Below are 15,882 nucleotides of genomic sequence, written 5' to 3' on the forward strand. Positions count from 1 at the left end.
TAGTTGCTTCCTACTTTTAGGTACGTATTTTAAACTTTATTACTTTCCTTCAGGAATAAAGAAGATCTTGGAAACAAGAGGATGCTCTGATCTGCATCCCTGAGCAGGGAATTAGTCTGAGGGAGAAATTAAACAGTATAAGTAGGTGCAATATAACCTTGAGTCCTAACTTAGAGAACAAAATTGCTGTTTTGAGGGAGTATGCGTACTTAAAGGCAAGCGTAGCCTTTGTTCAAAGCTTCTCAGAACTAATCTGGAAGCATTACTGTTTGTACAGGGCTTGGAGGAGATGTATTTTCTCCCTCTGTGTCCATTAAGAAAATTAACAACCCAACAAATTCTGTTGGACTGGCCTGAGATCCAGTTAAAATATGGAAGTAAAATTCATTTTGTATACTTTCTATAGCTACGGGACTGAATTTGGGTCATGTTTAAATGCTTTGCTAATGCCATGTGCACGTGGTTCCGTGTTATGCCGAGCTGTTGCAGTAGATCAGTGTGCTGTGTCATCTTGCAAGGAATACTCTTACTTCTGCTTCCTGACCTCGACATTTCAATCTCTTGCAGGTAGTAAATATCAACCTTTATAGGTTGGGTTTTTTTTTAGATGCTTGGCTAAACATCAGTTCCGGTGGATGTGTCCCTTCCTAATGCCTTTAGCTTTCCATAGTTTTGCTTAACTCTTTAAAAGACTCATTTCCAAATTCTGCCTCTGACCAGAATATGCACTCATCCTCATTTATGAAGGTGGTGTTGGAGAGCGTGGGCTGCCAAGAGAACTGACACTTGCCAAGGTGCTCGGCTCTGTTGCCAATCGTGCTGGTGAGCTATGTGCAGAACAATTGCCACAGCTTGATGCTTCAGTCCCGTTGGAGCTGTGCGGTATGGGATTGATACTGGAAAAAATACTGGAAAATGTAATGGTAGGGCTGTTGCTTTGGTCCCGTGGCCTGGACATACGGTTAGCAAAATGTGTGGTTTCTTAGGCAACTGCTGGGGGGAGAACAAAGCTAGCAGGGGCGTGTGGAGCAGAGCCGTTCCTGCGCGGGGAAGTGAGGGAAGGAGGAGGTTTGGGAGTCGGACGCTACAAGAGGAACAAGCAGCAGAGCACTGCTGTCAGGGCCTGGCATTTAACAGCATCCCTCATCTTCCTCGCCGCATGCTGGGCTGAGAGTCAGGCTAATTTTTGTTCCAAGCCACCGGTGAGAGAGCGCTGCGAGCGCGGTACCGGCGCTCTGCTTTCTGCCGTGACTCCGTGCCTGTAGGTCTCGGGCTACCGAAGGAGAGCCCCTCTGCTTTCCCGCAACCCCCCAAGCTTCGGCTGGGCGGAGGCTGCCCCGGAGCGGGCAGGCTGCCGGGGTGCGGAGCCTCTCCCCCGGCGCCGCAGGGCGGCGGGGCCCGCCGCTTCCCGCAGCGCCGCCCCGGCCGTGACTCAGCGGGCTGGGGAGCGGCCCGTGGCGGGGCGGGCGATCGCGGGCCTCGGAGCCGGGGCGGGGGGTTTGGGCCCGTTCCCTCCCCCGGCCTCCAGCGGGGGCGGCCCGGCCCGGCCCCGGGGAGGAGCGGCGGCGGGGCGGGCGCTAGGCCGCAGGAGCCGGGGGAGCGCGGCGGGCCGGGGCCGGGGCCGAGGCGGCGGCGAGGGCTCCGCGATGCCGCTGCTGTTCCTGGAGCGCTTCCCCTGGCCCAGCCTCCGCACCTACACGGCGCTCAGCGCCCTGGCCCTGCTGGGCACCGGCCTCAGCGCCTACCGCGCCCTCAGCCAGGCCCCCGGCGGCGCCCAGCCGGACGGCGGGGCGGCGGGCACGGAGCCGGCCGAGCCCCCGCGCCGCGGCGGGCCGCGGGCCCTGGACGTCGCCTACTACCTGCTCTCCGACAGCCTCTGCGTCTGGGTGAGCCCTGGGCGGCCGGGCCGGGGCGGGCGGCGGGGCCTGCGGGCCCGGCCGGGCGGGTGGCGGCTGAGCCCGGCGGAGCGGCGCGGCGCGGCGGGCCCCGCGGCCTGCGACCGGGAGGGAGCCGGCGGCGGCCGGCGCGGCCTCTGCCGGCACCTCCCCGCGGCTGGCGGGGAGAAGGTGGGCTCGGGAGGGGAGTCTCGTTATTGTCGTTTGAAAGCTGCTCCCGGAATGAAGAGGGGGCTCCCGGCGGGCTGGGCGGGGAACGGCGGCTCGGCGGGCGGGTGGGCTGCCCCAGCCGCCTCCCTTCCTTCCCCGGCCGGGGTGCTGGGGCTGCGGTACAGCCGAGGGCCCTGAAGGTCCGGCCTGGGGCTTGTGCTTGCCCCGGCGCGTCCCCCGCTCGCCACGGGGGGTGCGGGGAAGCGTTTGGGAGCGCTTCGCGGCGGTGCCCGGCGGGCGCCTGTAAGAGACCGCCAGGTGCTCCAGCCCCAGCTTTGCCGCCTTCTTTCTTTTAAAGTAACGTTTAAAGTCACGCAGGCAAGAGGAAGCGTTCTCACCATTTAAGAAAAAAATGAAAAGACTTTTCTGTAGCTCCTGAAACCCAAACCTGGCAATGGTATGTGAACTTGACTCAGGAATTTCTGTAGCTGAAATAAAGGCTCCAGAAGGGGATATCAAAAACCTAGCTGAGCTGTTGCTGTTGAACTTTCATGTGTCTGTCAGTCAGAGGTGGTATTAATTGGACATCTGCTTTACAACGTGCGTGCTTGACTGAGGCACTGCTTTTTGAATATACCGAGCCCATGGAGCCTGTTGAAACTTGGTCTCAGGACCTTAAATTAAGAGCCCTGGAAAAGTTTACGGTATGTCCTTTAGAAATGACAGGGTGAGGCTGCTTCATCACCCCCCCCCCCCCCCGCCTTTTTAGTGTTCTGCGTAGGTCAAAAGTTAATTACAAGTGTCTTTGTCAAATGTGAGAAGCAGTTTTCCCAGGCCCATGTATTCTGCTCCTTGCTGCTTTGCTTTAAAGCAGTTTCCCAAGAAGAATTTATGCAGTATTGTTACAGAAGGGGGGGGGGGGGTGTTATTCTGTATGTTTCGAGACAATGTCTGAACCTTGTTCCTGTAACAACAGATTCAAACTCGAGTTTTCTCATCTGCCGTATGTTAAACAAAACAGGCATCTCGGTGGTCTGTAAGTTTTGTCCCCGTGTTCCTTGGTGCTAAGATTTGCTAATCTATATAAAACAGTTTATCCTGAAGAGGTAGGTTGGTTTGTTGGATATACTAGTGTATCAAACCGGCCATGTTAGTATTTCTAGAAAAAAGTTAAGTGACTTATCAGCTACTGTACGTGTCTTGGAAGAGGCCAGGCTTAAATTTCACCAAAAAAAAAAAGGCAGCTAAAACCATTCTGTGAACAATGGTAGGTTTTGTTAGACTCGTTCTTTGCCTTTCTCTCTCTCTCTTTCTAAATAGAGCAAAAGTATTTGTCGCTGACTGCTTTATTTCCTTCCAGGTACTAGTGAACACTGCCTGCTGTTTTCTGATGTTGGTTGCTAAGCTAATCCAGTGTATGGTGTTCGGCCCTCTTCGTGTCAGTGAGAGGCAGGTAAGACAGCCATTTGTTGCCCTGGATATCTGTGGTGGTTCATAATTTCTTGCTGTATGACTGGTGTGGTTTTCCATATGGAATAGCTTGAAAGTACACAAGAAGAGTAAATTTTAGAACAACTTAAGTCTTACCATTACACTTCTCGCCTTTGAAAATGCTGTCCGATAAAACTGTATAGAAGACAGTCTGCCCAGGAAGCCCTTCACGGTTAGCTAGGATACCTACAGTCACAAGCTTCCAGTTTATTTCTGAAGGGAACTTTCCTTTTTCATTGATACTATTGTATTTTATAAGCCTACGGTCAACTTGAAAATCCTGCTTCCTTAATGAACTTTGTCAGATTTCTTACAAGTGCACCCTCATTTCAGAATATTTATAAAGTGTTTTTCTTTATTAAGTTGGCATTTGGCAGCATTTCTCCATTGCCTTTTGTTGTTAGTTATCAGCGCTGGCAGTCTGAGTTCCCTCTTGTACCTTGTTTTGTGCCTTGACTGCTGGAGAAGCGCTTTCCATCCTCAGACACTGCGTGGATGGTTTACCTGCCCTCAGGTTTAAGAGGGAACCAGGCAGGCATATGCCCAAAGAAAGGAGGTAAGCAGGGCTGAAAACTCAAGCTGTTTAGTCCTGCTCTTGGGCTAGGTGAGAATGTTTTTAAAAGCTCAGCAAGAGAGCTGTTAAAGCCCAGGCTTTTTAAAAACAGGATCCTGCAGAAGATAAAAGCAGCAGCAGTGGTTTGAATAGTATCTGTATATTTTTTTTTTTAAAAAAGAAAGGCAAATGCTTAAGTTGCTCTGTGTAAATGCAGTAGCAGTGGTTTGAAGTGTGTTTTTATATTTTTTAAAAAAGTGTGTAAATGCAGTTCTTTAGGAAAGATGAGGATTTGTGACATGCAGAACTGAGGCACGTACAGTTTCATTAATAGCCATGGATCTCTCAAAGCCTATTGTATTTGTGATTCACACCCCGCAGAGCCTCTGGGTGAAGTGTATTAAAAACAAGGCACTCTCAAACTGCATTGGGCCAGATTTTCTTTCCAGTCCGTGTTGGCTATAAGGATGTGGAATTTTAACCAGTGATAATTTCCAGGATGTTCTCTACCCTCTTAAAAACTGAAGTGAAAAGCAGTAATAGCGTGGATCCATGTGCGTTTGGAGAGTGGGAGTATGCTTCAGTTCTCATGTAAAGGAAAGCTGGTTATTAATATTGGTGAGCCAAAAATGTTAGCATTATGAAGGAATTCTGGGCCTGTCTTAACTAAACTCCTGGTGATTTCATCGTGTTCTTTAACAAAACATTTTATTTCATATTTTTTTTTTATCCCCAACAAGCTGGCTTGCTATCTGCTACTTGAGACCATCATATTGTTTCTTTCATACTGCATGTGTGTGGGAATAATTTTTTTTCATTGCTCATCCATCTCATTCTCCACTGTAGGCATTGTGCTTTTTAAGGGCAGACTTTGTCATCTTTTCTTAATCATCTCTACTTTTTGACAGGTTTTTGGAAGCAAGGTGCTAGGCTGTTTGGGCGTCTTGTCTAACTAACCATGGCAGTTCTAGCAAAGAGTACACGTAGCTGTCCTGCATGGGCATGGAGAATCAAACCGAGACCAAACTTGGTTTGCGCTAAGCGCTTTTTTAGAAGTACAGCAGGAAACTACATTGTGCGCTGCGTTGCACAGTTATGCTGCAGTGGTACAAAAGACTAGATAGACACTAAGGACCGCTAATATTTCTAACATGTTTTTGATTCAGTAGGGTAACAAATACTATTCAAGATGTGTATGGAGCAGGCTTTTGCTAACATATTGTCACATTTCTACTTCCATCTTTCTTTCTTTCTTTCTCTTTTTCCCCTCCTTCTCTCCCCTGCATGTGGATTGTCAGTGCTTTCGCTACAGTAACCAAATGTCTTCCTTTACAGCATCTCAAGGATAAATTCTGGAATTTCATTTTCTACAAGTTCATCTTCATCTTTGGTGTGCTGAATGTTCAGACAGTGGAAGAAGTGGTGATGTGGTGCCTCTGGTTCTCTGGACTTGTGTTTCTTCATCTTATGGTTCAGCTCTGCAAGGACCGCTTTGAATATGTAAGTTTTGATTAAGGCCTGCCTTGTGGGACATGCAAATTCTGTTTCTGGTTCGGGCACTGGCTCATGATAGTTTACAAACAGATCTTTTAGACCTTTTCCTCACCCTATGATGCTGAACACGTGCACCTCCCAGGAGCTTCAAATACTTGCTTTAAAGTGCAATGTCAGTCTTACTCCTTTGGTTTTCCCATCAGACAAATGGAGCTGAAGATACTTATTTTCTTTGATAAATTGCTCCTTATATGTGCCCTGTAATTATTCCTACATAACCCCGTGAGATGTCTTCATAGCTCTCCTTAGTGAAGAAATGTTGACAACAGAATGTCCCTTAGATGGGTGTCCTTTGATATTCGTCCGTAAAGCCTGTTTCTGCCGATTTTGTGCTCAGGTTTCAAGCTCGTTTACATCTACCAAATGTCGACTGCCAATGTCTTTGCAATATACAGTACAACTTTCTCCACAAGCTATATCCCAGTTTCTGTTAATACCAGGAGTAAATTCAGTAGAGATGCAGAAATTGAAGGCTAGGCAAGGAAGAAGGAACTGGCATTTGGACAGTAAATCCTGCCCTTTAAACATCTATAATGGACATGCATTTTCCTCAGCTCCTCTGTCCTGGAATAAAAGTTTGAACTAAACTGAGTCCATGAATTTCCTTTTGGTAGCTCTGTGCTTTGCAATATTTTTTTTTATTAATATCCAGTAAGGCTTGTTAATTCTCAAGTAGCTAAGCACTAAGCTTGAAACTAGATTGGTTGGGGTTAGGAAAACTGAGACAGAAGTGAACAAGGCAGTCATCTGGTATTTTTAGTGTGGTTCAGAAAGCTGTAAAAGAACAAAGCTCATGTGGGAAGAAATCCTTATTATATTCCTTCTGCATTCAAAGCATGTATCGTAATTCTTTACTTGGACAAATGGTACTTGTGTGATCTGCATTGCAAACTCAGGGGGATGTGGAACTGAACCAGATATAAACAAGGAAGAAAGAACGAATATAAAAACAAAACATGGGAGTCAACTTCATCAGTCAGACCAGAGTAAAGCTTTGGGCCGCTCCTTCTTTCCTTGTCCTGTTCTTCCCATTTGTGCCCTGAAAATAAGGGGATGGACCACCTAAATACTTTGCCTCTTGGGTTGTCTTTGATTTAGGCAGCCTAGGTGTACCCTACTGTTAAGGTAGTTTAGAGAATTAATATACTATATATGCTATTGAATAAGACAACTGTTTTCAGTAGACTCTGTCCAGCAGTCTCTAGCTGCAAGTTAAATTTTTTGGGGAGATGTCATTTTCTTCTGGAAGAAAGAGACATTGGAAGAACTAGAGACTGGAAGATAAAGCTGGACAAATTCAGATCAGCTGTAAGGTTAAAAATGGGCAGAACAATTATCCTCATTGCTCAAAGACTGTATATTAAGGTTGGGTGTCTTTCTAAAACGCATGTTCATCCTAGGGAGATGCCATGGATTTGATGCAGAAACTACCATATGAGAAAGTGTCTGTGGTTTTCTGGCACAGGTGATCTAAACGTTAGATCAAATAATTGTAATGATCCCTGCTGGCTTTAAAAGCCTGGTGAATGTAAATGACAGCGAGATGAACGAGACTTTGGGATGGTGTGTGGTTTTAGCTTTATTCTGCGTCATTTATTACCATGTTGCGTGGTTGAAGTCGTGTAATTGGTTTTATCCTAGAAAGCAAAAGATTTTCCTGAATGAGGACTTGTTTGATGAGGTGACTATAGAAGGCAGGGTGGATGAAGTACTCCTTTAAACCTGTTATGTATTTACGTATTTGTGTTGCAGCTTTCCTTTTCTCCTACCACACCCATGAGCAGCCACATCAGAGTCCTGACCCTGCTCATAGCCATGCTCCTGTCCTGCTGTGGATTAGCAGTCATCTGTGGTATTATTGGCTACACTCACGGCATGCACACGTTGGCTTTCATGGCAGCAGAGGTGAGACTTCCTTCATACATGTCCTGGTTTCTGCTTTGCTTTTCACCCCTCACTTGGGGGTATCTTGGCACACGGTGGGTTTTCTTTTAGTTTCCCACAAGGAAGAAACTCCGAAGACACAAACAATCCCTCCCCTGTTTTAGAGTAGTTGCCAGATCTGCATGCTTTCTCTCTTTAGCGTTTAAGCCTGCAAAAACATCTTTGTCTGAAGAGGAGAATGAGAGGATAAATCCGTGAGATGATGCTGAAATCAAATGGCAGTCTCTGAAAAAATAATGGTTGTGCTTGATGAGCGTTGCAAAAAGGGTTAGTTGAAATGGCTGCTAGAGAGAGGGAGAGAGTGTATATAAAAGTGTAATGTGCACCTCAGCCTGTTTCTTTGAGGTTGTATTTTCTATTTCATTCCTCCCAAAACGGAATGAGACTAACATCCTTTCCTTAAGGCATACTCATGGGTTTTGCTTATGTTTGTGCAAAGAGATGCATCTCAGCTGAGAGGAGCAACTCATGTTTGTGCACTCCTGAACCCATTGCCGTGTGGAGTAAACATCAGTATGTCTGTGGAGTGAACATCAGTATGTTTTTGATGTTATAGCGGGTTGTTGCGCTCTGCCTGAGGAAGTGATAATCTTAAACAAAGGGGAGGTAACCAGTAAAATTGCAAGTAAGTCATGTTAGCACATCCTTAGTTCAGATAACAAGTAGCATGTATGGTTTATTTTTCTTCTCCTATCTTGAATTCATACTTGGAGTCAGTCTTGAGGAAAGAAAACAGTCAGCTGATAGTAGGAGAATATGATGCTGGTCACAGCACTGTTCAGTTATTTAATATGTCAGTTTACTTTTCCCTAAATACGAGAATATGCAAGGCCAGATTTGTAATTACACAGTGGAAGGGTATTGAAGATCTGTCAGTGTCTCTAATAGGTGGGGTGTCGGTGGTGTTGTGTCTCTTATCTTGGCTTGGCAGAAGGATGTATCAGCCTCGTACCAGTGTGGGGTAGGTTTATCAGGGAGTGTTACAGTGCCAAAGTGTTTCCTCGTTAGTGCTGCACCATGTGGTGGTGTACGTGTTTTGGGTTGCAGGATGGGGCTCAGCTATTCATTTCAGTGGGAGCTGTTCTTTCTGCTTATTAACAAAGGAGTGGCTCAGCCAGCATACGTGTACGGTCCTCAGCCAAGCCACGGATCCACGCAGCCTGCTGTGCTGCTGGTGGACAGCAGAGGAGGTTTGTGGGGAGCTGTTGTGGTGGGTGCGTGGCGGTGGATTGTTGCATGCTGAAGCCAGTTCTGCTTCCATTATCACTGCACTTTGCTTGGTTTTCATCAAAATTCATTCTTCGTTAATCTAGGTGATTCTTACTGTAATACCATTGATATGGCATATAGCCACCATAGAAGCGATGATATACAATGTTATATAGCAGTTAACATCATACAATTTAATTTATTGGCTATTCTCACCCAAAATCAAATCCCCTTGAGGTACACATTGGACTTCCCCATCCTGCCGCATTACCCACCAAGAACACCCCGGTCCTTGAGCAAAAGCAATCCCACAGATGGGTTTGCCTTTGCCCGAGGCAGGAATAACCCAGACTGTCTTCCCCAGCATATTTTTTAGGTGCATTACAGGGACTTTATCCCCCTCCACAGTACATAAAAGTTTTGACTGGGCAGGGCCAGCTCAGTTGGCAGATCCTCTAGTGTTGACTCACCAGGTGGCTTTTGCTAAATGTGTATCCCAATGTTTGAATGTCCCACCACCCATTGCTCTCAGTGTAGTCTTTAACAGTCCATTGTATTGTTTGATTTTCCCAGGGGCTGGTGCATGATAGGGGATGTGATATACCCACTCAATGCCATGCTCTTTGGCCCAGGTGTCTCTGAGATTGTTTCAGAGATGAGTCCTGTTGTCTGACTCGGTTCTTTCTGGGGTGCCATGTTGCCATAGGACTTGCTTTTCAAGGCCCAGGATAGTGCATGAACTGTCTCCTGTTTAATTTGTTCAAAGGCTTGTCATTGCTCAGAGCCCCACTTGAAATCGTTCTTCCGAGTCACTTGAAATACCCTCTCCTGAGGTAGTCTATGCAAGGATGCACGGGGCCTCTGGACCAGGCACAATGGGGTGCTTTTGCCAGTTATTCCCAGTTAGACTCACTTCAGCCTCCAATACAGTCAGCTGTTGGGATCCTCCTGTCACTCCAGAAATACAGATGGGTTCTGCCCCTTTATAGCTCGATGGCATTAGGGTACACTGTGCACCGGTGTCCACTAGAACTTTATAATCCTGTGGGGCTGATGTGCCAGGCCATCGAATCCACACAGTCCAGTAAACCTGGTTGTCCCTTTCCTCCACCTGGCTGGAGGCAAGGCCCCTCTAGTCCTGGTCATAGTATTTGTTACTCACTTCTTGTAAATATGAGTCAGGAGTCCCTTTGTTAAGATCAGAAGTGAGATCAGCTCATCTACTCTGGCTGGGGAGCTGCCCACTAGAAACTGGAGCAGCAGTTTTCCTGGAAGAACCCCCATTTGGGATTGTTTTGCCTTGCAACTCACGTACCAGTGTCTCTAGGGTCGAGGCAGATTTTCCATCCCACTTCCTCATGTCCTCTCCATGGTCACGCAGGTAAAACCATAGGGTGCCTCGTGGTGTGTACTTTCTGTATCCTCTCTTGAGCAGAGGGATGCTTACTCCTAATAGCTGAGATACTGGTCCGTACAGGTGGGGAGTAGGGCATATCCTCTTTGAGTTGCTGGAACTCCCAGGACAGTTTCTCTACAGCTGAGAGGAGGGAGGAAGAAACATTTTTTTCGTATTGCTGGAGTTGGCCAGCCAGTTCATCCACCGTTGGTTCCTCTCCATCTTTCCAGGTCAGTATTGCCAATGAGTTGGCATACCATGATGGTACAGACTTCTGTACAAACTTCCACCATGTGGGTTGTGTGCGCTGGACTTCGTCTGGATCTTTGGATAACTGCTTGTTGTCCAGGTCACTATAAATCACCTCCAGCACGGCTAATTCCCTCAGGTACTGGATACCTCTCTCCATGGTGGTCTGCTTGCCTGGGTGACATATAACATCTTCCTTGGAGGGATACCTTTCCTTCACACCTGACAGGAGTTGCCTCCAGAGGCTGAGGTCTTCTGCCCCTTTTCCAATCGCTTTGTCAATGCTCCCTTCCCTAGAAAGGGATCCCAGATGCTTGGCTTCCCTACCCTCTAATTCCAGGCTACTGGCCCTGTTATCCCAGCATTGGAGCAGCCAGGTGACAATGTGCTTGCCTGGATCATGGCCGAAATCTTTTCACGTCTCGCAGCTCACTCAGGGATAGGGATCAGGTGGTTACCATCTCGTTTACGGGTTCTGCCTCTTTGTCCTCCTCTTCTTGTGATGGCCTTGTTTTTCTATCTTCCCTTACTAAATGAGCTGACTTCTGCTTCCAAGATTTCTTCTTGTGTATAGGGATGACTGATACTGGCACGGGTTGGTTCTTGGGTTCAGCTGCAGTGCCTGTCGCGGGGGTTGGAGTCACTGCAGTGCCTGTCGTTTGGTCATCAGATCCAGAGACCTTCTATTCCCCTTGACGGTACTGAACAGTGTTGAACAGAGCTCGGTAGGTGTGGGCCTGCCCCAGCACGTTGCAGTGATTTGTGTCTCTCTGGAATTGCCAGGGTGACAGCATATGGGTAAGAATCAGGGGGAAGGCCAACAAGGCAGATACCACGGTGGGAGTCTGTTACAGAGCACCCAAGCAGGATGAAGAGGCAGACGAAGTATTCTATAAGCAGCTGGGAGAAGTCTCACAGTCGCTAGCCCTTGTTCTCATGGGGGACTTCAACTTACCAGATGCCTGCTGGGAACACAGTACAGCAGAGAGGAAACAGTGCAGGAGGTTCCTGGAGTGTGTGGAAGAGAACTGCCTGACACAGCTGGCGAGGGAGCCAGCTAGGGAAGGCACCCGCTGGACCTCTTGTTTGTGAGCAGAGAAGGCCTGGTGGGCGATGTGATGGTTGGAGGCCGTCTTGGGCATAGCGATCACAAAATGATAGTTTTCAATTCTTGGAGGAGGAGGGGGGTCAGCAGAACTGCTACCTTGGACTTCTGGAGCGCAGACTTTGGCCTGTTTGAGGGGCCTGGTTGGCAGAGTCCCTTGGGAGCAGTCCTGAAGGGCAAAGGAGTCCAGGAAGGCTGGACATTCTTCAAGAAGGAAATCTTAAAGGCACAGGAGCAGGCTGTTCCCAAGTGCCAAAAGACGAGCCGGTGGGGGAGAAGACCGGCCTGGCTGAACAGAGAGCTTTGGCTGGAACTCAGGAATAGAAGGAGAGTTTATGACCTTTGGAAGAAGGGGCAGGCAACTCAGGAGGACTGCAAGGATGTCGTGAGGTTATGCAGGGGGAGGATTAGAAGGGCCAAAGCCCAGCTGGAACTTAAACTGGCTACTGCCATAGAAGACAACAAAAAATGTTTCTACAAATGCATTAGCAACAGAAGGAGAGCTAAGGAGAATATTCATCCTTTACTGGATGTGGAGGGAAACATAGTGACAGAGGACAAGGAAAAGGCTGAGGTACTTAGCGCCTTCTTTGCCTCAGTCTTTAATAGTCAGAGCAGTTGTTCTCGGGGTACCCAGCCCCCTGAGCTGGAGCACAGGGACAGGGAGCAGAATGAAGCCCCCGTAATCCAAGGGGAAATGGTTAGCGACCTGCTACACCACTTAGACATGCACAAGTCTATGGGGCTGGATGGGATCCACCCAAGGGTACTGAGGGAGCTGGCAGAGGTGCTGGCTAACTGGGGAGGTCTCAGTTGACTGGAGGTTAGCAAATGTGACGCCCATCTACAAGAAGGGTCGGAAGGAGGATCCGGGAAACTACAGGCCTGTCAGCCTGACCTCGGTGCCAGGGAAGATTATGGAGCAGATCATCCCGAGTGCCGTCATGTGGCACATATGGGACAACCAGGGGATCAGGCCCAGGCAGCATGGGTTTATGAAAGGCAGGTCCTGTTTGACTAACCTGATCTCCTTCTATGACAAGGTGACCCGCTTAGTGGATGAGGGAAAGGCCGTGGATGTTGTCTGCCTGGACTTCAGTAAAGCCTTTGACACCGTTTCCCACAACATTCTCCTGGAGAAACTGGCTGCTCATGGCTTGGACGAGTATACTCTTCGCTGGGTAAAAAACTGGCTGGATGGCCAGGCCCAAAGAGTTGTGGTGAATGGAGTTAAATCCAGTTGGTGGCCGGTCACAAGTGGTGTTCCCCAGGGCTCAGTACTGGGGCCAGTTCTGTTTAATACCTTTATCAGCAATCTGGATGAGGGGATTGAGTGCACCCTCAGTAAGTTTGCAGATGACACCAAGTTGGGTGGGAGTGTCGATCTGCTGGGGGGTAGAAAGGCTCTGCAGAGGGATCTGGACAGGCTGGATCAATGGGCCGGGGCCAACTGTACGAGGTTCAACAAGGCTCAGTGCCAGGTCCTGCACTTGGGTCACAACAACCCCATGCAATGCTACAGGCTTGGGGAAGAGTGGCTGGAGAGCTGCCCAGTGGAAAAGGACCTGGAGGTGTTGGTTGACAGGCAGCTGAGTATGAGCCAGCAGTGTGCCCAGGTGGCCAAGAAGGCCAATGGCATCCTGGCTTCTATCAGGAATAGTGTGGCCAGCAGGACCAGGGAGGTGATAGTGCCCCTGTACTCGGCACTGCTGAGGCGGCACCTCGAGTACTGTGTTCAGTTTTGGGCCCCTCACTTCAAGAAGGACATTGAGGTGCTGGAGCGAGGCTGGCGAAGGGTCTAGAGCCCCAGTCTTATGAGGAGCAGCTGAGGGAGCTGGGGTTGTTTAGCCTGGAGAAGAGGAGGCTGAGGGGAGACCTTATTGCTCTCTACAACTACCTGAAAGGAGGCTGTAGCGAGGTGGGGGTTGGTCTCTTCTCCCAAGTAACAAGCAATAGGACGAGAGAAAATGGCCTCAAGTTGCACCAGGGCAGATTTAGGCTGGATATTAGGAAAAACTTCTTCCCTGAAAGGGTAGTCAGGCACTGGAACAGGCTGCCCAGGGAAGTGATTGAATCTCCATCCCTGGAGATATTTAAAAGACATGTAGATGTAGTGCTTAGGGACATGGTTTAGTGGTGGACTTGGCAGTGCTAGATTAACGGTTGGACTCAATGATCTTAAAGGTCTTTTCCAACCTAAATGGTTCTATGATTCTGTATCTTTTCCAAATACTTTACTAGTTTTTCAGGGTTCTGTACTTGTTCAGGGGTGAAGTTCCAAAACACTGGAGGTGCCCACTGTCCTAGGCACTTGCCCATGCTATCCCACACACCCTGCCACTCATAACTACCCAGCCTCAGGGTAGATCTCTGGTTGGTATTCTTAAATAGTTGTTTAACTTTAAACAAGACCTGAAACACATTCAGGGGAGCAGGAGCAACAGGAACATGCTGGTTTGAACATCCCAAGGATATTAAAAATTCTCAAGAGCTACTGTAACTAGCGTGGAGGAGAAGGGGAAGGTGAAGGAAGGTATCTCCCCCGTAAATTGGCTCTCTGAGGAGAAAAGGTAAATAATGTAATTATGAATAGTTTCCGAGAGATGGCTTCTGAAGTATGAAGATGATGGTAGTGCTGAGTACAAATACGAGATTTGTCTCACAACCAGCCATTTTATCATATCATAAGCCAGTGTTACAAAGTACAGCAAAATGATAACCTTGACCCAGCTCCCACAGATGATAAACAGCACAGCAGGGAACACATATTGCAAGTAAGGTGTTCCGTAACACAACCCTGAGAACAGGCACAACTTTGAGAGCAAATTAATCAACATTGTGACCAGCAACTATCAAACTAATATAATGACTGTTTATAACAAATTTGTTCTAATGTGCTCTGGTCAGATTTGTCGTTATCTCAACCTGTCGAGCCCCACCTTGGGCGCCAAAAGGACTGTCGTGGTTTAACCTGGCAGGCAGCTAAACACCGCACAGCCACTTGCTCACTGCCTCCCCCCTGCAGTGGGATGGGGAGAGAATCGGGAGGGGGAAGTAAGATTCGAGGGTTGAGATAAAGACAGTTTAATAGGACAGAAAAGGAAGGGAAATAATAACAACAACAATAACAATAATAATAATAATAATAATAATACACAAAATAAGTGATGCACAATGCTGCTCACCACCCACCGACCAATGCCCAGCCAGTTCCCGAGCAGCAGCCAGCTTTCCCCTAGTTTATATGCTGAGCATGATGTTACATGGTGTGTAATATCCCTTTGGCCAGTCTGGGTCAGCTCTCCTGGCTGTGCTTCCTCCCAGCTTCTTGTGCATCTCCAGCCTTCTCAGTCAGCAGAGCATGAGAAGCTGAAAAGTCCTTGATTTAGTGTAAGCGCTACTTAGCAACAACTAAACCAGCAGTGTGTTATCAACATTATTCTCATCCTAAATCCAAAACACAGCACTATACCAGCTACTAGGAAGAAAATTAACTCTATCCCAGCTGGAACCAGGACAGGAACGTAAAGGAAAAGGTCTCCTACCCTTACATGCAGCAGCTGGTGTTTGAGGACGTTCCTGAACTGAACGTCCATGGACTCTGAAAAGTTGTCTGATCGTTTATTGAACTCATTTATACTTTGGCCTCTGCAATATCCAAAGGCAACAAATTCCACATTTAACTCGGCTTTGTGTACACAAAAGAGCTCTTTTAGTTGTTCCAAATCTCCTGTCTGATAATGTCCCTGGCTATCATCTAATACATTTATGCTGAAAAACTACAAAGAGTCATTCCATGTTTATTCCTGTTCACACCATTTGTTATTTTAGAGACCTTTCTCGTGCTCCCCTTCTGACTTTTCTTCCAAGCAAAAGAATTCTCATTTGTTTAGTCTTTCCTCATATGAGATTGTCTAATATCTTGCCCTTTCCTCAACCTTTTAAATATGCCTTATATGGGTTGGGTGACCATAAGTAGTTTCCTTGACTTTAATACCCAGCACTCGTGCAAGTGGCATAAAACGTTTAGGTTTCTTTCTGTACAGGTACTAGCAGTGACACCTCGTGGCAGTCCTCAAGCTCTCAGCAAAAAGCATTAAACCTTGCAGACTAAAATGTTTTCCTGGTGGTGGTTTGTGTGATGCTGTTTGAAAGGGACCCTGCCAAGTGTATTCCATTAGTGTGCATTTAATTACATTAAGTTACATTAAGCTATTCATCTCTCCTCTGACTTTGCAAACATTGATTTAGCTTGATGCCTCAGGGTTTTCAATAAAGCAATATGGATGTTTTTCTCGGGTTTTAGTTAGGCTTCCCTTTGTTCTGTGTTGTTTGT

The 15,882-nt window shown here is 47.6% G+C and overlaps 2 protein-coding genes across 6 annotated transcripts in view; one reads left to right on the forward strand and one right to left on the reverse strand.

The window, feature by feature from the left end:
- Window positions 1-15,882, reverse strand: part of LOC309594305 (metallothionein-2) — a 216,043-nt gene that overhangs the window by 58,093 nt on the left and 142,068 nt on the right. The window lies entirely within an intron of this gene.
- AMFR (autocrine motility factor receptor) overlaps window positions 1,500-15,882 on the forward strand; it is a 35,905-nt gene continuing 21,522 nt past the window's right edge. Inside the window, exons 1-4 of one of the 5 annotated variants that reach the window (XM_082320246.1) lie at window positions 1,500-1,886; window positions 3,406-3,498; window positions 5,425-5,589; window positions 7,396-7,548. In XM_082320246.1, the coding sequence (XP_082176372.1) occupies window positions 1,647-1,886; window positions 3,406-3,498; window positions 5,425-5,589; window positions 7,396-7,548 (651 nt within the window). In that variant the 5' untranslated portion in view covers window positions 1,500-1,646. Of the gene's footprint in view, window positions 1,887-2,046; window positions 2,067-2,114; window positions 2,503-2,609; window positions 2,750-3,405; window positions 3,499-5,424; window positions 5,590-7,395; window positions 7,549-15,882 lie in introns of those variants that run through there. The other 4 variants (XM_082320245.1, XM_082320249.1, XM_082320248.1 and 1 more) reach the window with 4 other exon arrangements.

Source organism: Platalea leucorodia (genome assembly GCF_965183815.1).
Source record: "Platalea leucorodia genome assembly, chromosome: 8".
NCBI classification, from domain to species: domain Eukaryota; kingdom Metazoa; phylum Chordata; class Aves; order Pelecaniformes; family Threskiornithidae; genus Platalea; species Platalea leucorodia.